The sequence below is a fragment of the Felis catus genome, chromosome E3 (genome assembly GCF_018350175.1).
Source record: "Felis catus isolate Fca126 chromosome E3, F.catus_Fca126_mat1.0, whole genome shotgun sequence".
NCBI classification, from domain to species: domain Eukaryota; kingdom Metazoa; phylum Chordata; class Mammalia; order Carnivora; family Felidae; genus Felis; species Felis catus.
This window is the reverse complement of record NC_058383.1, coordinates 19066848-19093614: the sequence shown is the minus strand read 5'-3', so window position 1 is coordinate 19093614 and position 26767 is coordinate 19066848. Positions and strand designations below refer to the sequence as shown.

Below are 26767 nucleotides of genomic sequence, written 5' to 3'. Positions count from 1 at the left end.
TTAACCATGGGCAGGGAGGAGGGGAGGAAGGGAGGGACCATGAAACAGCCTAGCAAGACCTGGGCTGAAAAAAGGGGGAACAAATTATCAGGGCTTCCAGTGTGACATCTTAGCACAGATCCCCTGTAAAGATTTCAAGCCAGGCTGCATTTTCTGGAGGGTCTGAAAAGCAGTTTCCACCAGGGCCCCTATCATAATCAGCAGACTCCAGCAAGAAAACTAAGAGAAGGGGAGGAAACACAAATACACAGGATTAGGAGTACAAAAAGAAAATTAATCAAAGGAAGGCTTTTCCTTTTAATCATAAGGAAATACTGTGCTAAGTTATCCAAGTAAGTTCAAAACTCTTGATAAATAATTTTCCAAGAAAATGCAACTCACAGAAAATTAACTTGGTAAGTAGAAAACTGAGGTGAGGGGAGCCTGGGTGGTTTAGTCAGTTAAGCATCTGACTTCAGCTCAGATCATGATCTCATGGTTCCTGAGTTCAAGCCCCACATCAGACTTTCTGCTGTCAGCTCACAGCCCGCTTTGGATCCTCTGTCCCCCTCTCTCTCTCTGCCCCTCCCCACTCACTTGTGAGCACTCTCTCTCTCTCTCTCAAAAATAAGTAAACGTTTTTTAAAAAGAGGGGTGCATCAGTGGCATAGTGAGTTAAGCATCAGACTCTTGGTCTCGGCTAAGATCATGATCTCACGGTTCATGAATTCAAGCCCCAAATTGGGCTCTGGGTTGACAGCAAGAAGCCTGCTTAGGATTCTGTCTCTCCTTGTCTCTGTCCCTCCCCCGTTTGTGTGCTCTCTTGTGTGCTCTCTCTCTCTCAAATAAATAAAACTTAAAAATTTTTTAAATAAATAAAGAAAAAGAAAAAGAAAAGAAAACTGAGGTGACCCATTACTAAGGACAGACTAATTCTGCCCAGAATGCTACTCGCCCCCAGACTGCTCCCTCCCTCTGGTCATCCAGGTCTCACTTCAAATAGAAGTTTCCATGACACCCCATCAGAAACTCCACCCTTGGGGCGTCTGGGTGGCTCATTCAGTTGAGAGTCCAACTCTTGATCTCAGCTCAGGTCTTGATCTCACAGTCACGGGCATTGGAAGTAGAGCCTACTTAAAAAATAAAAGAAAAAAACACCACCTTCAAGTGCCACCGCACGATTCTATTTCATAGCACTATGTCTATACGGAATTACTGGATTATCTATTATTATTTTATTAACTGATCTATTTTCTCTCTCTCCACTGGGATGTGAGCTCCTTGTGAGCAAGGACCTTATTCACCACATTCGCCAGTATTCCTGGTGCCTAGCAGAGGAAAACCTCAGTAAATGGGTTGAATGAACAAGTGAATGAATAATAAATGAATGAAGACCAAAGAAGACAAGAAACCTTCCAGAAAATCCTTCCAAATAATCTCATCTTACAAAGGAGAATAAATCTTTGAAGACGGGGAGAACTATCCCAGAAAATACTTCAAGGTCCAGAACAACATGGCCGTGGAGGGTTCACGTATGGAAAGATGACCATGGGTCTCAAAATTTTACTCCACCACCTTTAGAGGGAAAATGAAAAGCAGGTTTGAAAAGTCACAGAGGTGTGTCTGGCTTGCACAAGCAAGAACACAAATGGAAAAAGCAAGTCAGCCTTCGCTCCCATCAGCCTTCACACCCATCAGCCTTTGCACCCATCAGCCTTCGCTCCCATCAGCCTTCAAACCCATCAGCCTTCAAACCCATCAGCCTTCGCTCCCATCAGCCTTTGCTCCCATCAGCCTTCGCTCCCATCAGCCTTCAAACCCATCAGCCTTCGCTCCCATCAGCCTTTGCTCCCATCAGCCTTCGCTCCCATCAGCCTTTGCTCCCATCAGCCTTTGCTCCCATCAGCCTTCACTCCCACAGGGAATCCAGTTGTTTTCGGAGTCCCAGGGTCATTCTGGCCTCAATCTGGGGCCACATGAGCCGGGATCACCAATAAACCCATTCTTATGGTCTATCCCGCTTCGGATGTCAGCTCTGTGAAGACAAGGCCTTTGTTTTGTGAAGACAGTGGCCTTAGTAGGGGCTCAGTAATCCTCAGAACAATGCACAAATGTATACACAACCTCTTGTCGGTCTTTCTGCCCTAGAATGTGATCTCCAGGAGATTAAAAGCTGCCTCTATCTTGTTACCTGCTATCACCCCTGCAATGATAGACAAAACGTAGCATGTACTAGATGCTCACAAAAGTCAGTGAAAACATGAGGCTTCCTTCAGACTAATGCCAACTGTTCACTTCTTACCCATCCCAGGAAATGTGGCTTCTGGGGGGCCGGGGAAGGGCTATTTTTAAATAACTGGGTCTGCGGATCTTTAAGGGATAATCGAGGACCAGCACCTGGAAGCCAGGGCCAAGGGGAAAAGCCTGGGTCCCGGCGCCAGCTCTGCAAGTGGTGGGCCGTGGTGTCAAGGAGGTCCTTTCCCTGCAGAGACTGAGTGTCCTTGTCCATAAAACAGAGTCGAGGTAGCTCGCGATTCTCAGAGCCGGGGCCACATGTCACCGGGGCATTTGATGTCAGTGAGTGTCAGCAGGGAGAAGTGTTATGAAAAACAAATTAAGCTGAGTGGTAGAAGAGGGGGTTCTGGGAGTGGGGGTCACAGTGAGGGTGATCACACAAAAGGGGGCATTTTATTAAAGCGAGGGAGTGGGAATCTGGGAAAGAGTGCTCAGACTGAGGAAACTGTAAGTGCAAAGGCCCTGAGGCAGAGAGGCATGCCTGGGGAGTGTTTGTGCCAAAGCCCGAAAGAGGAAGCGAGTGGGAATGTAGCAGGACGATAGAACAACTCATGTCAGGTTCTGCAACCGCTAGGAGCCCTTTGGCTTTACCCAAGTGAGATGAGGCCATTGGAAGGACGTCATCCAAGGTGCACAGGCCCCCCTCAGCAGACTATGGGGGACAAGGAGAGGCCAGAAGACCAGTGAGGGGGGTTCTGGAGTCATCCAGGCGAGGGATGGTGTTGGCTCAGTCGTGGTGGCAGAGGGAGGGCAAGAAATGGCTGGACTCTGGATGTGTTTTTAAAAGAAGCCAATAGGATTTGCCGATCGATTGAACGTGTGTGTGTGTGTGTGTGTGTGTGCATGCGGTCATTTGTTGAGATGGGGCTGAGAAGGGCAGGGTGAGGGTGCAGTAGCCATTCCTGCGGCCACCAATCTTCCTGGCTCCCCGCTTCCTAGGCCCATGATAAGACTGCAGTCCTCCAGCCCCCCGAGGATGTTAGATGCGACCATGGGATTTGCTTTGACCAAATGGCAGGTGCCATTTCGAGGCAGAAACCCATCCCCCTCTCTGGCCTCAGCAGCCATGGCAGCCTGGAGGTGGAGCCTCTTTTATCTGGGTCCCTGATGAGGACAGCGTGAAACACACAGCCCGCCCCCCCACCCCCGCAGGTTGTTTGAACCTTCCCAGATTTGCAGGTGGTTATGGCAGCATGACCCAGCCCGCCCCCTGCTGGTGAGGGCAGGAAAGCAAGTGGTTGGTTTGGGGTTTGTTCGTTCCCTTCAAACCTCCAAGTGGAGGCATCTGCCGAGGGGTGACGGCGAGACTTGTGTCCACCCCTCCCAACTGTGCTCTGGGGAGGGTCTCTCTACCTCTGTGCTTCTTCCAGAACCACCCAGAAGAGCTCTCACGAGGCAAGGAGGGGGGTGCGGGGAGGGGGGACAAGTCTGGCAGCTGGTGGGGGGGCAGGGGACAGACAGGAGCAGGGAGTTAAGCCTCTCCCTCCCCTTTTCCAGAACTGGACCCCCCGGCAGAGAGCGCAGGGTGGAGAGAGGCCCCGGGGAGAAGGAAGGACAAATGGACACGGACAGAGGGGAGTGCAGGATCCACAAGTGTGTCCCACAGGCGACAGGGCACAGATCCAGCTGGCTTGCCGAGAAGCCGCCTCCCACATCCTGAGTTTCCTAGACTGTGAACGACTGATAAAAATAACGGGACAGTTTGGAGAGGCCCGGGGAGCCGGGATGAGCTGAAGCCCCCCAACACCAAGCTGCCCACTGCCACCAATAGGACAAGGGCGGGGGAAGGAGGGAGAGTGGGTGAGGGTCTGGCCGGCTGCCTTGCTTTCCCCACGCGCCCAGGGCCAAGGGCAGAAGGCCTGGAAGGGCCGCCCCAGGCAGAGCCGCACGTTCCAGGGCTCGGGGAAAACAGCAGAGAAAGGGCCATATGGGCCCCTTCCTGCCTCCCCGGGCTGTCTCAGGCTCCCCTCGGCCTCTCCCCTGCAGCTCCTCAGGCCCACTCCCCCCTTGTCAGGTAGGTTTGTGCACGCGTGTCTGTGTCTGCGTGTGCATCTGTGCGTGTCCCCGGGTCCGTGTCTCTCTCCCTCTGTGTCCCTTTGTCTCGCTCTGCCTCTCTCCACCCCACTCTACCTTCCTGTCGCCATCCCGGTCCAGTGTCACCGTGGACCCACTGCCTGGAAGGCTGGGACACAGGACAAGGCCCCCACAGCCACGGGCCGTCCCCCCCAGCTCTGCTCCCTGAGGCTGGAGCACAGACCCGGCCCTCGGGACCCCACCAGCAGGGAAGGGGGCAGGCCCTACATCCTATAACCAACTTATCCAAACAGTCTGGGCAGCTTGGGGCCAGGCCACCTTCCACACGTCGCCAGCATCGCCATCCAATTCTACAGTTCAGCTCCCCTGTTTTTGGAGCCGAGGGACTGTTTGGGGTCAGAGATACTGAGTCAATATCAACCAGGAATCCCTGGAAAGAACCAATCCCAGAGCTTGGTACCATCATTAGCCCCACTTTTCAGAAGCAGAAACCGAGGACCATGCTTCCGCTGAAAACTCGGAAGAGGAAAAACCCCTGCTTGCCGCGTTCTAAACCACTGTCTCCACCAGCCTCGCCAGCCAAACCACAGGACAGGCCTGGGGAGCCATGGGCGCTCCCCACGGGCGGAGAGGGCGGTCTGGCTGCCTCTGCTCCCCCTGACTCACACACAGCCTGGCCCTCCCGGCAGCCCTCAGTGATCCGTTTTGGTTTGAGCGCTTCCAAGGCAGCGCACACATTCCCGGGGCGGTGAGACACTGGGTGTCAGCTCTCCGATCCAAAGGGATTTTGTCGCGTCCTCAGGACGGCTGCGATCTGCTCCTGGGGCACCGCAGTGGGAAGCTGAGCACTGTCTCTGATCTGCTCCGAGGTGCTCACTTTAGGATGAGACACACACATCGCAGAGGCGCACAGAAATAAACGAAAAGGTCATCTCAGCGATGGAGAGAAGAAGCCTCCGGACGAGACAGCAGCCAGGGCCGGGGCTTGATGAAGGCCTGCGGGCAGAGCAGAGACCTAGAGATACAGAGGAAGAGACTTCCAGGAGAGGGAATGGCAAGAGCGAACGCCCTGAGGTGGGAAATCAGCTTGGAGCGGCCAGAAATGCAGGGGGCCCGCCGGCCAGAGCAGGGTGAGGGGAAGGTGGTCCCGGAAGATAAGAGAGCTGGGGGCCGGCCCCGCCCCACACTCTGCAGAAGCCAGCGCCAGGCCTGCCTCAGTCCCAGATGCTAAATGACAGGGCTGACTCGGAACACGGGTGCCCACGCCCGCCGTGCTTCCAAAACCCCTGGGGAGCTGGTTAGAAGTACAGATTCCCGGACCCATGAAGCAAAAAGTCCAAGGGCAAGACCCTGGGCCCCTGCATTTTAACAGGTTCCCTAGAAGAAACTGGGGCATAGCAAAGTTGGGGGACACCAGGAGAATCAGAGGGACGGGTCTCCAGGGACGGACCAAGGGGTGTGTTTAGGGGATGCCTCTCCCTGGGATGCAGGCACGTGGTTTCTGGAGCCTCAGAGCCCCAAACATTTAAGAACCTCTGAACTCAGGGCGCGTGGGTGGCTCAGTCCATTGAGCACCTGACTCTCGATTTCAGCTCAGGTCACGATCTCACAGTTTGTGAGTTCGAGCCCCGCATCGGGCTGTGTGCTGTCGTCCCGGAGCCTGTTTGGGATCTTCTGTCTCGCTCTCTCTGCCCCTCCCCCTGCTCAAAAATAAATAAACGTTAAAAGAAAGGAAGGAGAAGGACCTCTGAACTCAAGCACAGCTACAGCGTCTTGGCTAAAAGAATGAGGCCAGGCATGAAGGGCACGGCCACAGACTCTCTGGGTTCCCAGATGTACCCCTGCTGCGTAAGCGTGTGAGGAGGGGCATCTCTGTTCTCACCTGACGGGCATCCACCGCCCCTTTCCCTAGGGCCAGCCCCCCTGAGTCTGAGGAACGTCTGTGAAACAGTGATCGCTTTCATGGCCCCAACGCGTCACCCTTCCACGTGTCCGTGCCCTTGGCCGTCACGACTCAGCAGCGCCCCCCACACACCGGCTCCGGGCTCAGCCTGGTGACCGGCTTTGGCCAACGGGACGTAAGCAAGCACACGCGATGTGTGCAGAGGCTTGAAAGGCACTCTCGCGGCGTGGCTGGCTCCAGCTTTCACGTCTCGGACGCGACCGCGAGAACGCGCCCCAGCGAGCCCGGTGAAGGATGAGAGGCCCAGTGGCCCCCATCATCCGGCCCACAGCCAAACCACCGCGCAGCAGTGAGCCCAGCCCAGCCCAGCCCAAATCACTGAGCTACAGACTCGAGCTGAGCCAAGTGCCTGCAGCTGTATGTGGCTGAGGTGTGGCCGTTGTTGTTACGCAGCGTTACATAGCAAGAGCTAACAGCTACACACCTCTCTCACTCTCAGAGCACGTGGTTTAAGCAAAGCTGTCCTCCTCTCCCGCCCCAGGGGTGTGACCACGTGACTAAGGGTGAGCGTGGAGGGACCAAGGCCTGGCCAACCCACACAGTCCAACCCCTTGGGCCACTCTGATTGGTTCAGGGGTGGGGACATAACCCAGTTGGTCCTCTGAGAACCAGTTCTGGGAGTTCTGTTCGGGAGGGACTTTTCCACGGAAGTTCCTGGAAGGACAAGAGGTTAAGTAAACTCAAAGCTTTCAGGAGAGTCAGCCTGAGAATGAAGCTAACCCAGAGGAGGGCGGAGCCGAGGGCTGGAAAGACACAAATTCTCAACAACCCTGCTTGACCCAGCCACGCTACGGACCTGAGCTCTTCTTACGAGACTTTCTATTTATTTATTTATTTATTTATTTATTTAACGTTTATTTATTTTTGAGACAGAGAGAGACAGAGCATGAACGAGGGAGGGTCAGAGAGAGAGGGAGACACAGAATCTGAAACAGGCTCCAGGCTCTGAGCCATCAGCACAGAGCCCGACGCGGGGCTGGAACTCACGGACCATGAGATCATGACCGGAGCCGAAGTCGGACGCTCAACCGACTGAGCCACCCAGGCGCCCCACGAGACTTTCTACTAAGAGGGATCACAGGGGCGCCTGGCTGGTTCAGTTGGTAGAGCATGTGACTCTTGATCTCAGGGTTGTGAGTTTGAGCCCCATGTCTGGTGTAGAGATTAAAAAAAAAAAAAAATTCAGTATCTAAGAAAAAGAGAGACCATAGTTCCCTTGTTTCGCTTAAGACCATTTCAAACGAGTTTCTCTTGCTTGCAGTGACTCAAGGATTCCTGGCCAACAGAGTTCACTCCCTTTGGAATGTCTGCCCAAGCCCCATCCGTTCCCCTGGCCCCAAGTTCTGGTTCCCCTGCCCCACAGGACTGGACTCCCCTCCCAGCACACAGCAGACTGGACCAGCCTCGGCCACCTGCACCACGCCGTCCGGTCAGATCCTCAGGACCGAGAACCAACAGGCATGGAATCGAGTCATGTCACTGGCAGAGCTCTGATCTAGAAATCGCCGACTGGCGAGAGGAGAGTTTACTCGCCCCCTCAGAAGGGGTTGCTTTGGGGCCCTCTTCTTTTTACTTGAATCGGTTCCCAAATTTTAACAATCCAGAGATCTCCTATAAAAACCGGGAGTTTTGACAAAATGGACAACGGGGCCCCACGCGGGCCCCCACCCTGCAACGAGAATGGTCGTCTGGGGCTCAGCAGCTGCCCCTGTAGCCGAGGGAGATGCCCCCAGCTCCCCACAGCCCCCCGCCACTTCCTCTATGGCACTCTTGGGTTTCTGGGCTGGCCCCTGCGGGATTTTTGCCGGTGGGAGGACCCATCAACTCCAGCCTCCAGGAGCCTGGTGGCCCTGGCCCTGACCTGCCAGGCCTGGTGGTTGCATCTCCGCCCGGACACTGCAGGGGGCAGCAGTCCCTACGAAACCCGCCTTGCGTCAGTTTCGGTCACCTGATACCAGAAGAGCTTAACCGCCGGGGTCCTGCGGGCAACACAGAGGCCCGAGGTCGTAGCATCCCCGAAAGATGGTTCTGAACCTGGTGCCCTGGAATTCAAACAGGGGCCATGACCACACTGAGCCCCTCCGGCTCCTCACGGGGCCCCACGGAGCACTGTTTCCCAGGAGCAGAACAGAAGAGGGGGTGGCGAAGAAAGAGTGTCTGACAAGTCCGTGGGAATGACAGGTACAGAGCACTGGGCCCCTCGCTGCACACAGGAGCTCAGAGAAGTTCCTAGAATCCCAAATGCATTCAGCACATAGTCATCGATCCCTTACTAAGGACCGGTTCGTCTCGGTCCCAGAATGTGGCGTTCGGTGAAACGGACCAAGTCCTGCCTCCGTGGAGCTGGCATGCGACAGGGGAGAGAGACAATAAAGAAGATAAGTGAGGGTGCTATGTAGGGCGTAAATGCGATGACAGCAATGAGGGGGAATAAGGTGGGAGGAAAGAGCAGGGGGCGGGGAGGTCGCAGATTGAGAGGGCGTGGTCAGGGAAGGCCTCGTGGGAAAGAGGCCATTTGGGCCCCGACCCACCTGAGAAGGGAGGGAGCCCTGCGGACATCTGGGAGAAAGAGTCCACAGGTGGCAGGAACAGCAAGTACAAAGGCCCTGGGGCAGGAGGGTGTTGGCCTGTTCAAGGGCCAGCAAAGAGGCTGTTGCGGTGAGGCAGAGGAGAAAGAGGGTGGAGTCAGAGAGGCCATGTGGGCACGTCACGGCCAGCCTCAGGCCCTGGAAGTCGTTGGCCCTGAATCTGAGTGAGACCCACTGCACAGGAGGGCCCTGCCCAGAGTGGGGAGGTGATCTGACTTGCGGCTTCACTCCTGGGTGGAAAGCAGGGGGCCGAGGGGGCAGAAGCAGAGAGCCCGGGGAGGGGCTACTGGCCTAGTCCAGGGGAGGGGAGCCAGGGCACGGGCCACAGGTCCTGATCAGCAGGGGCTGGATTCTGAATGAAGAGCCGGCAGGACCCACCAGCGGACGAGACGGGGATGTGAGAACCGAGGCTCCGAGGAGGAACCCCAGGCCTGGGGCCTGAGCCCTGGAAGGTGGCGAGTCGTGTCCCCGGGGAGGAGGTGGATGGGGTGGGGGGTGGCCCGCGGCCCCCCCTGCCGGAAGGGGCAGCTCCCACTGCTGTAGGACCCTCGGGCCCGGTGTTCACAGACGTGCCAGGCTTTTGAGGAAAAGCCATAAATCCAGATGTTTCTGTGAAGCGTCTCAATTTTCAAACGTTGGCCACTCATTCAGAGACTGTAAACACTGCAGGGCCAAACAAAACAGATGGACAGTTCAGATGGGACCCGCGGGCCATGGGTCGGCAGCCTCTGCCACGGGGTCGATCACAGCCAGCGTGGTTATGGAGTGCTTGCTGGGCCCGCGTTATCGGCTTCAACTCCAGCAGGGCTAGAGTGAGGCAGCTATTATAATCCCTGTGTCCCAGCCAAGGAAACGGAGGCCCAACGAAGGCGAACCCCTAACCAAGGCCACGTAGCAGGCGAGTCATGGTGCGGGGGCTGGAGCCCGGACTGTCTGTCCCCGAAGCCTGTCATCAAGAGGTGTTCTGTTGCCCTTGATGGACGTTACCAGCCAGACCAAACAAGAAGAAAACAAAAACACACAAAAAACCCGTCATCTCACGCACGAGGGGAGAAAAGACCAGAGAGTGAGGGAGTGTGACTTATCCAAGGTCACTCAGCACTGGAGTGACCTCCGGGTCTGGACTCAAACCTGGGGCTTATGACTCCCCGGGCAATGCTTTCTGGGCGAGAGCCAGGTTCTAGAACCTTCTGGCTGGGTGCACATCCCAGCTCTGCCACCTGGTAGCTGCGTGACCTTGAGCAAGTCACCTCATCTCTCTGTGCCCCAGAAAATAGGTGTAACCCTGGCACTAGGCTGTCATCGAGCTGTTATGGAAATGCAAGGAAATGACACTGGTCTATGGGACCTTTCAAAGTCCGTATCTTCGCCCACCAGACGGTCCTAACACAAAGCCCATCCACCTGTTACTCCAATGCACTCCCAGCACTGGAAGCCCACTCTTGGGGGGCATCATATCTGCGCTCATACTCATGAAGGAGGCAGTGACATAATTGAAGGGAGCAGGCAGAAAGGCTGGGGTTTCTGTAGAAAAGGGGAAGCAAGAAAGGCGTAGAAGGTCAGCTAAGGGCTTTCTCCTCCTGAGTAAGAATGGCCTCACCCCACACGCACTGGGGCAGGGGGCGCTGCGTGTCGTGGGCACCTCAGTGAAAGGGAAGGGGTCTCCAGTTGGCCCCCTGACTCACTGCAGGGTAAGACACTTAGAGCCGAAGAAAGGGCAGCAGCCGTAACAACCGCCACCATTCACCCCACAAATGTTTGCTGAGCACCTGCCAGTGTTCTGAGCACTAAGGGACCCGCGGTGAACGATGCTGAGAAACTCAACCGCCAACTTCTTGGAGCTGGTGGGCACCACTGAGGAGGAGTCGGTGGCGAGGACTAGAGGAAAACTCAAGCAGGAAACGGGTGGGGGAGATGGATTTTGCACCGGGGGCTCAGAGCGAGCTCAGCACTGACTTGAAGAAGTTTCCAGAACTAGTCTTGCGGCCATCTAGGGACAAGCATTTCAGGCAGAGGGAAGGACCAGCGCAAAGGGTCTGAGTGTGCCTGGTTTTGAGGGCGGGTGTGACCACGATTGGGGGTGCGGAGCAGGGGAAGAACCCAGAGAAGTAGCACGGCCGGGGAGGGGCCACGGGAGGACGTGGCTTTGACTCTGAGAGTTGGGGCCGCCGGAGGGGGCCGCACAAAGGTGGGTGAGGATCTGGCGGTTACTCTGGGGCTGGGGGGAGAGCAGACTGAGGGCCGAGGGGGGTCAACGGGGGACGCAGGGCGACGGCTGCAGAAGTCCACGGGAGAGACGCGGGGGCTCAGACGGGGTGACGGCACTCGAAGGTGGCAAGGGGCACTCACACAGCACCTCCCCCCGCACTATTTCACCGAACACCCCTGCCTCCAACAAGCGCTACCTGCCCGGATCCCCAGTCTGCAGGGCAGCAAACTGAGGCTCTTGCCCAAACCACACTGCCAACGGGAAACTCGAGAAACTTCCATCTTTCACAAAAGAGAATGGGCATTTGTCCACCCATCCCAGGGGACAGAGTGGGTCTAGAGGCGAACAACAGCATCCTCCTCCTGTCCCTCCCTCTGTCTGGCTGCCTCAGGCCCACCTCCCTCCAGGCATCCTGGCCAGCCGCCCCATTGGTCTTCTGAGTCACCTACTTCCTCAGGTTCAAGCACGGGCCTGACGAAGTCCAGCCTCACCTGTGCTCTCCCTGCTGGCACAACCACACCCCCGCCAGCCCATCTCCCTTCCCCTAGTCACTATTGCTTTTCCAGGCCTTTACTCCGCTGCCCCCACCCCCCAGAACGCCTCCAACGGCAACCACCCAGCCCTTCTGAGCATCGATTCCAGAGGAGAAAACCAATTGGCGTGAAGGGCTCGGGGTAATTCTGTGTCAAGGCCACGCTCCCTTTCTGTTTGTTGAAGGAGGTCGATGCTCCTTCTTGGACGGAGAAAAGCTTTCTTTGTGCCCAGTCTGGTGAAATTGTGTCTGTTTAGGACAGGCTGCAGTCTTCTTTGTGAACGCGGTGGATTTTTTTTTTCATGTGGGTAAAAGGGCTTATTAGATTTCCCTGTGGCTGCCCAGAGTGGGGAGAGGCTTTTCTGGGCACAGAAAGAAATGACCAAACAGGCGCTGGAGACGAAGGAGCAATTCGCAGCTGCCTCTCATGGAGAGGTCAGGGTTTTGTGGTCGGTGTTTTCACTGGGGGAAACGTAAAAATGCTGGGAAGGAAAGAAGGCCTTCCCCATAGTTTGGGGCAGGAGGGAAGGAAGACAGTCCTCAAGGCGATGCCTCGGGGGTGGGGGGAGAGGGGGGCAGGATTTTGTTGGGGGGGCTTTTGGACGCTTTCTTCCTTTGCGAGCAAAAAGCAAATTAAAAAATGGTCACCGAACGCAGAAGAAAGGTTGTCATAGCAACAAAAGTTTGAGGCCAGGTACTTCCTGACATCCTTTCAAGACCACAGAGGTGGAGAGGCGGGATTTGGGCACGGTGGGATCAGCCAGGGAAACCATCCAAGTGGGCTCAGACCTCCCAAATTTCTCACCGGTGGCGCTGACAGGCTGATAACTATTTTCTGAGCTCTCGGGGAGGAAAATGGTGATTTTCTGGGAGGGGAGATCTCTAGCCAACAGCGATCAAGAGAAAAGAGAAAACCGTGGGTTTGTTTTGTTGACCCAACAAACGAACCACCCATGTGTTTATAAACAGAGGACTGGGGATGAAGGTCTTGGGCTGAGTGCCCCCCCCCTTCAAATGATGCCTGTCTCGGACTCCCCAACTGTATCATTCTCTTCCCTTATCACTTCGCCCTGATCTCTTTCTGCCCCAGAGAAGGCCATCCAGACACCCTCGCCAGCTGGGGCGCCTGGGCAAAAAAAAAAAAAAAACCTCTCCGAACCCCCAATTCCTCATCTGAAAAGTGGGCCCCCTAAAAGGTGCTGGCAAGGAGTCAAGAAGATCCGACAGGTGAGAAGCTTCCACAGTGCCCGGTGTACTTGAAGGGCTCGATAAATGCAAGCTAACACGACTTTAAATGTTGTTCAACTAATAATTTTTAAAGCTGCTCGGGCTTAAACATCCTGTGTCAAGCCCTGGATGAAAGACACAGGAAAGTAACTACAAGCGGCGGGGCTGTGACCTTCAGGGAGAGGCCAGGGGAGACCTCAGGGAAGAGGCTCAGCCGGCCACCGAGGGCCAGGACACCCCGCGGAGGCGGGGGCCGGACAACTCCAGAGACACAGCGTGGTATCTTTAAGTACGTGCACAGAGAAGGCACAAGGAGGCTGTGTTTCTGCACAAAGGAGAAACTTGGTGGCAGGCCGAGGTGACAAGCGGGGTTCACCCCAAAAGGCGCAGATGTTCCCCAGGACGAGGCATTAGGAGGCCTCCGTGGAAGAGGTCAGGGTCGGACTGTCGGAAAGCAAAACAAACAGCGAGCGTCTGGCAAACGGCTAGGTCCACGCAGGTGGTCACAGAAAAGTTCAGCGGGGCACCCCCGGAGGCAGGGCAGAGCAGGCGGCACCCCCAGGAAACCTCTGGTTTACCCTTCCAGGGTCTCATCCAATGTTAACCCCACAGAGACATATTAATGGCCTACTATGCACCGGGACACCACCCAGAAGCTGGGGATGACGGTGAACCAGGCAGCCCAGGCCCTGCCCTCACAGTGACATCCTGTGGAGACAGGGGACGGGCAGCTAGTGACCAGAGGCAGGCTCTGGACGTTTTCAGGTTGTGCCAAGCGCGGGGAAGGAGATAAAAGGTGGTGATGAGAGGCAGTCAGGAAGACCCTGCCTCCAGAGGGGGTGGGGAGGCCTCCGCCCACAAGACCCTGCCTGGGAAGGGGCAGGAAATCCCCCCCAGAACTGGGAAACAGCCAGCAGGGGAGACTGGAGAAGGGGATTCCAGGCGGAGGGAGCAGCCTCTTCGGGCTGATTTGACACCTTCTCTCTGTCCTTTAAGACAACCAGTCAGGCCAATGGCTGATTGGGGCAAACTCCGCCGTCGCCCACCCCATCTACATCTGAGCGCACACATACACCGTCCGCACGGAAGGGCTGTGCATGCACACACTTTTCACCTTGGGGAAAGAGGTCAAGTCACTCCAGACGGTCCCCATGCCCGGACTTAGAGCAACATGGTCTGGGAGGTACCCGCTGGTGTGGCCCAGCAACCCCCCCCCACACACACACACACACACAGCCTCACGGCGGGTCTCAGGGGCACTCCCTCCGACCTGGCTGCCCCGGGCGGACCCGGGAAGAGGTGCGGTGCGGGGCAAAGGGAGCACTTTGATCTGCCTTCTGAAAAGTCACCCCCTCCCACCCCACCCCCCAGTTCTGATCGGGGCCGTCCCGCTTTCCCGCCGCTTCGCCCCCCTCCCGTCGCATCCTCTCCCGGGCGGGGGCAGGGGGGGGCCAGAACACCAAGGGGGCTCCCCGCCGGGAACCCACCGGGCTCCTCCCGTCCCCCCTCCCCACCCCCCGACTCTCGTGCTTCCCGAGCCCCGTCTGGGAGAACGACCCCGTCGGCTCCCGGCTCCGGGGATCCGCGGGGAGTGGGGGGCTCACGGCAGCAGTCGGTGCGCCCTCCCCGCGGCGGGCCGGGCCGGGAGGGGGCGTCCGGTGCCCCGCGAACGAAGGCGGGGGAGGGGGCGCGCCCGGAGACGACTTCTGGCAGGGGAACGCGCGCCCCGCCGACCGGCCACCGCGCTAGGTGCCCGGGAGACGCGCCTCCCCAGGGCGCGGCGACGTCCCCAAAGGCGCCCGGCGCGCTCGGAAAGGGCAGCGGCCGCGCGGGGAGCCCCGGGGTCGGCGGCGCGTCCCGGACGCCCCCCACCCCCACCCGCCCCCCGGGCCCGCCCCCGCGCGCTCCCCGCCCCCCGGGCGTGCAGCCGAGCCCTGCCGAGCGCGGGGACCCTCGCCCGGCCGCGGGGAGGGAGCGCGCGGGGCTGGGGCTCGGGCCGCGGGGGGCCGCGCAAGCCCCGGGAGGGGGGCCGGGAGCCGAGCCGCCGGCGCCGCCGCTCACTCACCGAGCCCGCCGAGCTCCTCCTCGCACGAGTACCAGATGCCGGTGTGGAAATTCCTGAAGAGGAAGCGGTCGTCGCCCGTCTCCCAGCTGTAGAGCGCGCCGCCAGGGGGGCCGTTCCCCGCGGCGGCGGCGGCGGCGGCGGCGGCGGCGGCGGCGGCGGGGGCGGCGGTGCCGTTGGCCGTGGCGTTGGCGCCCGAGTTGGGGCAGTTGGCGCGCCCGCCCTGGCCGCAGCCGGGCTTGGGGACCCGCTGCGTGCCCTGGCACCAGTGCGTGGTGAGGAAGGCGGTGGTAGCGAAGAGCAGCGCCAGCAGGTTCAGGGCCACGGCCAGGAGCGCTCGGCCGCGGCGGCTCGTCTTCATGCCGCCCGCGCCGCCGGGGAGCTCCGCGCGCGAAGTTGGCAGCCGGCGCCCCGCGTCAGCGGCCGCTGCCCGCCGCGCCCCGGGGCTCGGGCGCCTTGGATCGGCGGCGGAGGACGCCGCGCGGGCCCATGCCCTCCCCCGCCCCGGGGTGAGGGCGCGGCGCGGGGAGCGCGGGGGGCGCGGGGGGCGGGCGGCAGCGGCCGAGCGGCTCCGGCGCGCCCGGAGCCCGGAGCGCGAGTGCACCTCGGCGAGGAGCCGCTGGAGCCTGGCAGCGGCCACGGCGCAGGGACGCGCGCCCCTCCGTGGGGAGACACCTGCAGGCGGCCGGCGACACTGTTCCGGCGCCCGCCCTAAGCAGGGAGAGGGGGCGCCCCAAGCCGGGCGCGGGCGGGGGACCCGGAGAGAAGGGACGCCCCCAAGGAGCCCGGCACCCGATTGGAGGGGCTGGGAAGCAAGGAGAACGCCAGGCAACGCGCTCTCGGAGAAAGAGGCTCCTCGCGAGGGACGTGGGGCAGCAAAACCGGCCAGGAGGGGGCATCCTCTTCAAGACCCGGAGAGGCCCTGCCCTGGGGAGGCAAGGGTAGAGCGTGCCGGGTTCGGCAAGAGGGACAAGGACCGGCAGGAGGGAGCCCCAGGAAGGAGCCCCGAAGGGTCAGAGCTGCAAAGTTTTCTGCGCTTCCCAAAGCTTCAGGCTCGGACCTCGAGTCCCAGGACCCATCCGAAGGGGCGTCCCACCAGGAATGCTGGGTGGGAGAGTCTTTGGGGCTTGTGCTTTCCCTGGGGGCCGCCCAGGGGGCCTTAGACTGTGTAAGCCAACAGGAAGCGCTTCTCCGGCAGGATGAAGCTAGAGTCACCTGGACTCTCTATTATGGCACGGAAGGACAAGCACGGTGGCAAAGAAGTGTTGTGAATGACAAGTGAGGCTTCCTCCTGCGGGCCATCCCCGCCTGAGATCCTGAGCAGCATGACCCAAGGTGGTCTAGACACGAGGTTGTTGGAGTTGCTAGCTAAGGATGCCCTGCAGAGGCCGCCAACCCAGGAACTTGACGGTTGGGGTCAGGGCAGGATGGTCAAGAATGCCGACCGTGGGGCCGGGCAGCTCCCGGGCTCGACCAGCCGTGGGCTTTGAACAAGTCGTCGCACCTCTCTGGGGCTCTTGTAATGAGATGATGCAAAAAAAAAAAAAAGCATTTGGCACGTAGTAGGTGCTCAGTAAATGCTAGCCACTGCGATTAACATCTGAACCAAGACCCGTGGGCCACATTGGCACAAACCTTTTCGGGATCTCCTGTGCAGTGGGATTGCCCGACTGTGAGCACGCCCGTCCCCGCCTCTGCTCTAAGATGACCTGAACTTCCTTCACACCAGCAGTGCATGGGGCCCAGATGCCCAGGGTGTACATCAATTAATTGCATGTTGATTGCAAGAATTCTGCCCAAGCTGAGAACTGTTGTGGCAGGGCTTGCAGAATTCAAGGTTAACAGATTGTGAATTGCCTTTCTCTGGTAGGTGAACCTGTGCTCCCTGTCAGCCGCTGCTACTCTGCCCCCGGGGGCCGGTGACAGTAAGTGTGGGCAATGTCCCCGGCAGGAGGAACTCCTATGAACCATGGCCAGGGGTCTCCAGGGATCTTGTTCATGAGATCCCTTTTCGAGGCATTTCCAGCTGTTTTTGACAAAGAGGATCTCCGTGCAATACGGATGGAGTTGAGGGTATTGGTTGACGGAGAAAATACATCATGGCCAAAAAGTTGCAAGGACTTCAGTGTCCCTTTTAAACAGGCATGCAATATTTATTCATCACAGGAGTATCTGTACGCATTTGAAAATCAGTGCCTCCAAGAGAGGCTTGTGACAGCGGTTGGCGTGCGTGTGGCCGGGACTCGGTGACCTACAGGCTGGAAACTCTGTCCCGGGCATTCAGAGCCGGCAGATGCCAACTGAAATATGTCTCAGGGACCACACTGTTTTCAGAAATACCCAGAGGAAGCCCAGAGGGATTTGAAATTTCCATCTAAGACACTCATCCACTCCTTGAGCACCCACTGGATGTTCAGAACCAGGGAGAGAAGAGAACGTGAACATTAATACCTATGGATGTAGGGCACGCAAAGTGTTAAAAGCCAAGGGGACAAAGAAAGCAGGGAGGGGGCTAGAAGTGAGGGTAGCAGGTTGTGATTTTTTTAAATCGGGGTTTCAAGGAGACCCCACAGGGAAGGTGACATTGGAGCAAAGACTTGAAGGAGGGTGGGAGCAAGCCATGGGGATATCCCAGGAAAGGAGGTTATAGGAAGAGGGAGCCACCAGTGCAAAGGCCCTGAGGTAGGGTGATAACTCAGAGAGCAGTGAGTTGGGGAGGGGGGGTGGTGAGGAGGGGGGAGTGGAGAACAGCAGAAAACAAGGTTGCAGAGGTGATGGGGAGAGGGTGAGCGATCATGGTCTGGACAGACCCTTACGAGGACGATGGCATTTACCCCAAGTAGGGCGGAAGCCTCAAGCAGCTCTGAGCAGAAGGGAGCTGTGATCTGACTTAGGATATAACAGGACCTCTCTGGCTGCTAGGTTAAGAAGGGTGGAAACCTAGAGACCGCCTAGGGGCTAGTGAGTAAATCCAGGCCAAGGTAACGCCAGTGGCTCAGCCCAGGGTGGTGACAAGGAGGTTCAGGGTCAATTTTCAATGCAGATCCAACAAGATATGTCCAAGGATCAACCACAGGGCATGAAAGGCAAAGCTGCCATTTGCTGAGACAGCTTGGGAGAGGCAGATCTGGGGCCACACGGGGAAGATTAGAAATTCTGGATGATTCCACCCCGGGCCTTATGCTTGAGGTGCAGGTAACGACAATAGGTAGAGGTAATGCCACCTCGTGTGCCTGCACAGCCTTCCAGAAACGAATGGAAAGTCATCAGGCCGCCCCTTGGAGAGAATGGGTGTTTTCAAAGAGCCATTGACAGTTGAAATCCCCTTGGTTGTGGCCAGGTGTTAAAGAAAATTCAGTCCTGACCCTTTTTAAAGAGGGTAAGGCACGCTTTCTTTATTCAAGGGGCCACAGCAATGGGGGGCTGGCCTGAGGGGAGACGGGGGGGGGGCTCAGCTCTGAGCACAGTCAGGAAAAGAGGGGATGCGTGGCCCGAGGAGCCGGTGGGGGTCAGGGGGAGAAGGTGTCCAGGGTGGGGATGAGGAATTTGGGTTCCAAGGGGGAGGGATTCTTGCTCAGCGGACCCGGTGGGATCCTTGCTAAAAGGGGACTAACCGGGCCAAGGACAGAGCCCAAGGTCAGGGCCTGGTTAGGAATCGGGCTCAGAGGAGCCTGACTCTGCTTTGGTCAAGGAGAGTCTATGTCAGGGGCGAGTGCAGGTGGGATTTGTTTAGGAGGCCGCAAATGTGGGCCCAAGGCCCTGGTGGCCCTCTCTTGGGCCACTGCTGTAGGTCAAGGCCTCCTGATTCCCTGCTGTCCCCCAGCCTGCCCCCGCCGCAGCCATCCAGCCCAGCCTCTCTGCTTACCCTCCTCTGAGTAACCCCCTCCCCCCACTGCCTGCCCCAGGACAAAGTCTACAGGCTGTCCCAGGTCCTCCCAGGTCTCCCAGAGCCTTCCAGCCTCCAGCCCCTTTGCCCGCTCGCTCCTGCCACTGCCCCAAACCACTTTGCAGTTCCCAGCAGGCCAGTCAGACCAGACTCTAGATGTCTGCCTGCCCTCCTCCCTCTGCTGGATGCCCTTGCTCTCCTCTTCTGGGGTGTCCTTCAAAGTGCGGTGGAAACATCACTCCCCGCAGAGCCTTCCCTGGCCGGGCCCAGCCTTCCTCCCTCCCAGCTGCGAGGCCCGTGTCTGCACCTGTCTCCCTGACAGGCCTGGGGGCCCCTCAAGGTGACCCCGCACTGACGGCCTGCGGGCCTGTCTGGCCCATAAGTCTGTTCCGTTCGGCCTGCGTGGACTTGCCTCCACGGTGTGTTCAATTTTCATGAGTTACCAACGTTTAATAATCATGAGATTTCGTATACAAATCGAGATAGACTTCTAGCTGCTCTTGCGAGATCGAATGAGACTGGGTCTGTATCTTTGCCTGGTAACCACTGGCAAAAGTGTCTGTACAGGGGGCCACGGGGGGGGGCACAATCCCTCTGGGGCCCTTACATCCTCAGGGACACCTGTCTTGCCTCGGGGGGAGGGGTGGCATTGGAATCCGAGAACCCGGAATCAAGGCCCGAATCATTTTTGATAAAACCGATCCATGGTGCTAAAAGTCAGGATGATGTTTATGCCACTTGGGAGGTGGCATGGTGGCTGGGAGGAGCCACGCTGGGGACACCCTCCGGGGCTGCCCGCACAGGTTATGTTTGGCTTATGAAAGCTCATCGACTTGTCCAGGGGCACTTTTTTATATTCGATACGCTGAACCGCAAAAAAAAACGTTGCTATTCGTAACGAACTTACTGCTTTTCAGGAAGTAGAAATATGCATGGAAGGGACAAGACCCACTTGCATTTTGCACCCCACTTTTCCTTGGGGTCGGCTGATACAAAGACATTTGTCAGCTTCTGGGCCTCCTAAGTCACTTCCTCGTTCCTAAACCTTCAAAATAGAGCTTGGGAAACCAGCGCATCCCTGGCCTCTGGGCCCTCCTAATTATAGCAAGGGATTAGTCAATTAACAATTATCGGTGGGGTTTTTTAAACATTCATTCTCGAGGTATCTAAGCATAATACCCTCTTTCTTCCCCTGGGAAAGACACCACTCCAGAGTTTCCAGGAACGCCTGACCCTCGGTGCTGGGGTGCTTAGTGGCTGCTTGCCGCTCAGGGCGAGTGTTCCGAGGGGACGAAGGGACCCCGGAGCTCCATGCAAAGAAGTCCCCGGGGGTGGGTTCTCCAGAGGGGAAAGGAACCCACTTCCTTATCAGATCGACATGGTCTTGGAAACCGTCTTAGCTCTCCCAGCAACTGCTCAGGAAGAATTTACTGGGTCCCTGCTCTGTGCCAGCCGTTCGGTGAACAGGACCGACCAGGTCCATGACTTCATGGGGCTTCTGTTCTTGAGAAAGAGACGATGATAGGTGGTAAATGCAGAAAAAAGGAGACAGGACGGAAGGGAGAGGGAGCAAGCAGGGGCCTCGCTAAGGAGGGGAGTTGGAGCCGGAGAGAGTCCGGTGTTCCAGATTGAGGGTGCAAGGTCTGAATTTTAATTCTGTCTCTGCCAAATCTGGGCCACACCTGTCTCTCAGAGCCTCTGTCTTCTCCTCTGTAAACAGGGGTGGGGGAAGGGACCATCAGCACGTGCTGAGCACTGGGGATCCAGCGATGGCTGGGGAGCAGGCGCACGGTGTGTCCAGGGCCGTGTGTCTGGAAGGTTCCTCAGAGGGCTGGCAAGGGATTGGGGGTGGAGGGAGGGGTCGTGGGAGGTGAGGCGTCTTGAGATGCCTCAGGTCCACGCCACACACTGAAGCCTGCTCCGAGCCATGAGAAGGAACCCTCAACTTGGTACCCAGCTGCGTTTGCAGAGAACGCGGCGGAAAGAAAGCACATCTCAAAAGTGTTCTCAGAAACCACAGGGATGTGGCGACTAGCAAATCAGCCTCGGCTCGGCCAGGCCAGGGAAGGTCTCAGCGGACCGGAGCATTCACGAATCGTGATAAAGGAGTCACTCGAGTCAGAGCCTGTGAACGTTTATCGAGCACCAACTGCACGTCCGGCACTTTGGCCAAAAGGGTATCAGTGAACCCTTCTGGAATTCTTACTAGATTGGCTGGGAGAACCTGAAGCTCCGGAAGGAGCAGGGCAGGGGTCGGAATCCGCGGCTTGTGCCCCAGTCGTCCGCAGGTGAGTCAAGCAGCAGCCCCACGGCCCCAGATGAGCCCTTCCTCGTTGGCTCACGACTCTCCTCCTGGTGCTCGGCACTCAGTGGGAGTTCTCCTCCAGCCCCAAAGTCTGCAGCTGGTTTGTTTTACGCCGGTCCTGAGGAGGGACAACAGGAAGACTGGGGAGAAAACAGGCGTTTTTAAGGTGTCTCCTGGACCAGTCCCTTCTTGCGTGTTTTGTGTGTGTGTTTTTTCTTTTCGTTTGAGTTGGACCTTTCGAAGCTGTTGTTTGCTTCCCTCTGCTGCCCCCTAGGGGCCGAGAGCAGGACAGCTGACCTTGCTTTCCGTCACCGGGGAGGGAGCCTCGCCACCCACGCACCCACCCACCCACCAAAGAAGCAAACACGGGAGGGGAGGGTCCTGGGGAGGAGGACCTGGCACACCACAAGCGATTAGGAGCAGGAGCCTGGAACTGAGTACCAACATTTGTAAACTCCATCGCGATGCACAAAGACATCGTGAGCAGTAAACGCATATATGTATAAAAGCTAGAACATTTTTAAGGGCATAAAGACGAAACACTACTTTCAAATGTCTCTATTTTATGAATGAACAGCCTAACACGCCTTTTGGCTTTCATTTAAACATTCTTAACGTTTTTATTTATTTATTTTTATTTTTTATTTATGTAGGTATGTATGTATTTATTTATTTACTACTTGCAATGCAACTGCCTGTGTTTCTGTTTGTTTTTGAGGGTTAACACTGCTGTCAGTCGAGGGTCAGATTTTTTTTTTAAGTTTATTTCTTTTAAGAGACAGAGAGAGAGCACGAGCAGGGGAGAGGGGCAGAGGAAGAGAGAGAGAGGGAGAGAATCTTAAGGCTCCACGGTCAGCACAGAGCCTGACACAGGGCTCGATCCCATGACCCTGAGATCATGACCTGATTCAATCAAGAGCTGGATGCTCAACCGACTGAGCCACCCAGGCGCCCCTAAAAGTTTTCTTTTGAAAGATTTTGGACTCGGTAGGAATTTTCTGTTCCTAAAGTGTGCAGACTCCAAGAGTCCTCAAAGAAAACCCACTTTCATCTCTTTGGGGCAACAAAAGCTCGGAACAATGGAACCATTTTCAAGCATCTGCTTTCAAAATGCTCTCTTCCCAACACCTGAGTTCTTCTCAGAAAAGCAATCAGTCTCAGGCATTGTTTAAAACTCACCTTCCTCTTGAAGGAGTAGATTAGGTGCATTGTTTTTTTTGGGGGGGGGAGACAAAGAGCTGACAGTCACGTGTCACCCCAGAAGAGGTCAGCGAACTTGGGCGCTTGTCTTTTTCACAAAGGAAAAACAGGAGACTCACATTCAAGGCTCAGCAGCTGCTGAATGCCATCGTCAGGGTCGCTCCCCCCCCCCCCCCCCCGCCCCGTCTCGTAACAAAGGATCACAGAGAAGTCTTCTGGGTCAAGGTCTCGCTGTTAGCAGTAATAATATAGGTGATAAATATAACAATAGAAAATACTGATTCTGCGCCAGGAAGTATGACAGCGGGTTCCTGAGTACTAACTAAGGCATTACACCCACAAGCAACTCTCTGAAGTAGGGGCAGTTCTAATCCTCTGACAGATGAGGAAACTGAGGCACAGAAGTGGCAAAACTGGGAGAGGTCAACCCAAAAGCGTTCTTAGGACTTTGCTGTTGTGGCCGTGATGAATGATAACTGTCAAAAGGGAGACTGTTTTGGGGGGGGGGTAAGAGGGAGCCCCCAGTGTGAGAACATGGGGACCGCTGACCTTGGGGACCAGGGCTTCTTTCCCCCACCATGCAGGAGACCATATGAGCTTCTAGAAAACTGAAGTCGAGGCCTGTGGTTTCGGCATGGGGTGCTCGAGCCCCACACTCTGATGGCCGGTGAGGGGCACAGAACTTGCTGGAAAAGGGTGTGCACAGCTCATTTGCCTACGCTGCTCTGTGCTGCCTTGTCTTCCTCAGGTTTATAAGCAAGAGACATCTTTTCGTCAGAGCTAAGGTTCAACCCCGAGTGTGTGACTCCAACTTCCAGTGGCCCAGGATGCCTTGCCCTGGAAAGGGAGTCCCCGGGAACCTGTGAGGGGTCAACTCCATTCTGTGGGTTGGAAGGTTTTGACCAGAAATGTATTGAATTAAAAGAGGATTTCACTGCGGGCGCCTGGGTGGCTTAGTCGGTTGGGCGTCCGACTTCGGCTCAGGTCATGATCTCGCGGTTCGTGGGTTCAAGCCCCGCGTCGGGCTCTGTGCTGACAGCTGAGAGCCTGGAACCTGTTTCGGATTCTGTGTCTCCCTCGCTCTCTGCCCCTCCCCCGCACACGCTCTGTCTCCAAAACAAATAAACATTAAAAAAAAAAAAAGATTCTCTCTTTCTCCCTCTTCCTCTACCTCTCCCCACTGCTCATGAATGCTCTCTCTCTCAAAAATATATTTTTTTTTTAAAAAGAGGGTTTCACTGAAAGGGGTGAAGTCAGTGACACATAGAGGAAACAAGGCAACCCCCCACTAGGGTTAAGGATGTTAGTGAGAGAAAATCTAGCCCTGACCGGCCGTCCAGGGCACGCTGGGCTGGAAAGGGGCTCGGCTGGGGTTTGCACAGTGAACCAAGGACGGGCACACGAGAGGGTGGATTGGGGCTGGAAATCAAGGGGGCCGTGATAGGTCTTCACAGACAGGAATGTTGGAACCACTGGTCGAAAAGGGCCATAATGGGGGAGAGGGGCGACTAAGCGGTTGTGACTTCGTGTACCTGGTAGCCAGGCTGCGGGAAAGAGGGTCCTTGGCCCTGGGAGAAGGCAGAGCCTGCCTTCTTGGTCGCTTTGCAGAAGCACAGTGGAGCTGGGAAACTCTAGTGGCCTTTCTTCCCGGGCTGCTTGCTCTGGCTCCGGTATTTGTCCATCGGCCATGCCTTTTGTCACTCTGGAGTGTCCCTCCACTGCGGGCCTACCTCCCTGGCCCTTGACTTGGGATTTGGCCATGTGACTTGCTCTGCGGATTGTAGAAGGCATAAATATTGACGGGCCGGTTCCCAGGAGAGCCATCAAGGTACCTTTCATGTTCCCACTGGCCCTCTGTCATTGCCGTGACAAAAACACACCTGAGCTAGGCCGCCAGCCCCAGGAGGAGAACCTTGACTGACGGCCCCCCAGCTGACTTCCAGATGAGTGCCGAGCCCAGCCAAGACCAACGGAGCTCCCTCCCTGACTCCGGCCTAGATCAGTCAGCCAACCGGCCCACAGTACTCACAACTATTAAGGCATGGGCTTAGGGGGTCATTTGTTATGTAGCATTTGGGGAGCAAAAGCTAACCGATACGGTGGCAATTTGTGTTCTCGTGATTTCTCTCACATTTCCAGCCCCAAGCCCTCTCCCGATGACCTGTGCATGAGGAAAGACACAGATGGGAAATACCGCTGGCCCCAGGCACCCGGCGCAGCAAGTCTCCGTCACCAGGGAGAGGGGAAGAGGTCCATTGGACACATCTCCCTGTTAGAACTCACCAACCTTCTCCACAACCGAAGTATACAGAATCGACAGAAGGGAAAAAGAATGTGGAGAGTAGAAAGGGCCAACACACGTCCCAGAGATGCTCATATAACATGTCTTCATAAAAACGTTCCTTTGCAATGGGCGAGGGGCAAGAACGAATGGGAACTCACAAGGACAGCGGCTGCGCTCACTGCTGGGCCTCGGTGTCTCCTCACAACATGGCGTGACGGGCAGAAGTGTAGACCCCGGCGCCAGACCATGTGAGTTTGAAGCCCGGTTCTGCCACCAATCGCTATGCCACCTTGGCCGTGTAGTGTTTCGGCGTCTCCGTTTCTTCATCTGTGAAGTGAGAATAATAATGGCTTCTGCGTCACAGAGTTATTGTGAGGACCACCTGAGTAGCACGGGTAATGCGTCAAACCACACTGACTCGTCACAGACACTACATGAGAGTTTGTTGAGGGGCTCAGGATGAGAATGCTTGTGCATAAGAATAAGGATTCAGCATAAGAATATTTGTTCCAGGACAACGCAAGGGTCTAATAGACATGGGCTCCTGTCTCTTGGTGTACCAGTCACCAGTTGCTGTGTAACAAATTACCCCCAAACAGCAAGAAGCTTTCATTAGCTCACAGTATCTCTGAGTCGGGAATCTGGGATTGGCTTAGTGGGGAGGTCCTTGGGGGTTGCTGTCAAGATGTCAGCCAGGGCTAGAGTCTCTGAGGGCTTGACTTCCAAGGTGGCTGCCCCACCAGTTCACGCTGGCTGTTGGCAGAAAGCCAAGACCCCCGCTATGCTGACCTGTCTGTAGGGCAGCTTGAATGCCCCCAAGATGGCAGCTGGCTTCCTTAGAGTGAGTGACCTTCGAAGACGTGAGGTGAAAGTTGCAATGTCTTTTGTGACATAGCCTTGGATGTCACACACTGTCAATTTCCATAATATTCAAGGCGCTTACAGAGGTTGATACCAACCAGCACAAGATAGAGAAGACTACTCAGAGATGTGAATAGAAGGAGGGGATCGTTAGGCGCCATCTTGGAGGCTGTGGGCCACCTGGTCAGGATCCAACACCAGTCTACAGACCATGTCCTTTATCTTCTTGCAATCGTTTTTCCCATTTGGGAGCTATTTTCTTTTTCGTTATCCATTCCTTCCTTTCTTCTTCCCTCCCTCCCTCCCTCCTTTCCTCCCTTTCTTCCTTTTTAGTAGCTTTTTCTTCCGATTATAAAGACACTGTGTTGCAGAAACCTCAGAGGATACAAAAAAAGTGTAAAGAATGTCTACATTGCCTATAATTTTGCAATTATTTGATATTCGCTTGAGTGGATAATTTGGTGTTTTCATGCAAAATTTTATGCACATTTTCTAAAATCTTAACACGGGCGTGTTCAATTTTGTACCAAGCTTTTTGCATTTGGAACCATATCACAACCACTGCTCAATGTCATTAGATGTTGTCAATAATAATAACGATTAATTACACATTTCGGAATATTCCAGGCACTATATTGAGCGCTTCACACAGCTCGTTTAATTTGCACAAAAATCCTATCGGTAGGCATTACTACTGTACCAATTTTAACAAAAGAAGGGATTGAGGCTCAGAAGAGTTACATAACTAGCCTAGGGTCACACGGGAGATAAATGGCACCCTCAAGACCTCAATTCAGAGCTGAGGCCCCGACTGTCCTCTGCTGGATGCAGAGTGTTTCACTGTGTGGATGTCCCGCCATTGACTCCAACAACCTCCTGTTGTTCAACAATTAGGTTATTTCTAGTTTTTCAATAGAAACAATGCTCTAATGCACAGCCCTTAACATAATGCTTTGTCTCTACGTGCCCCAACGTCTTAAAAGAAAATAAAATCGGGGCGCCTGGGTGGCTCAGTTGGTTGAGTGTCCAAGTTTGGCTCAGGTCATGGTCTCGTGGTCTGTGGGTTCGAGCCCCGCGTCGGGCTCTGTGCTGACAACTCGGAGCCTGGAGCCGGCTTCGGATTCTGTGTCTCCCTCTCTCTCTGCGCCACCCCCCCCCCTCGCCCCATGCTCATGCTCTCTCTCTGTCTCTCAATAATAAATAAACGTTTAAAAATTTCAAAAAAAAAAAGAAAAGAAATGAAAATCTGTAAGTACCCCCTGGGTGTTCTTGAACCACATATAGGAGGGAAGTGCGTCATTTAGCGCTGGCTTAAACGATTCAAAAAGGCACCCGTTGGCTC

The 26767-nt window shown here is 56.1% G+C and overlaps 1 protein-coding gene across 5 annotated transcripts in view; it reads right to left on the bottom strand.

Annotated features, from left to right (window-relative positions):
* The window catches only part of GSG1L (GSG1 like), a 206487-nt gene extending 190386 nt beyond the window's left edge, over window positions 1–16101 (bottom strand). Inside the window, exon 1 of one of the 5 annotated variants that reach the window (XM_023246298.2) lies at window positions 14893–16101. In XM_023246298.2, coding sequence (XP_023102066.2) covers window positions 14893–15250 — 358 coding nt within the window. In that variant the 5' untranslated portion in view covers window positions 15251–16101. The remainder of the gene's footprint in view (window positions 1–14892) is intronic. The other 4 variants (XM_023246295.2, XM_045047416.1, XM_023246296.2 and 1 more) reach the window with 4 other exon arrangements.
* Between the last annotated feature and the right edge of the window lie 10666 nt (window positions 16102–26767).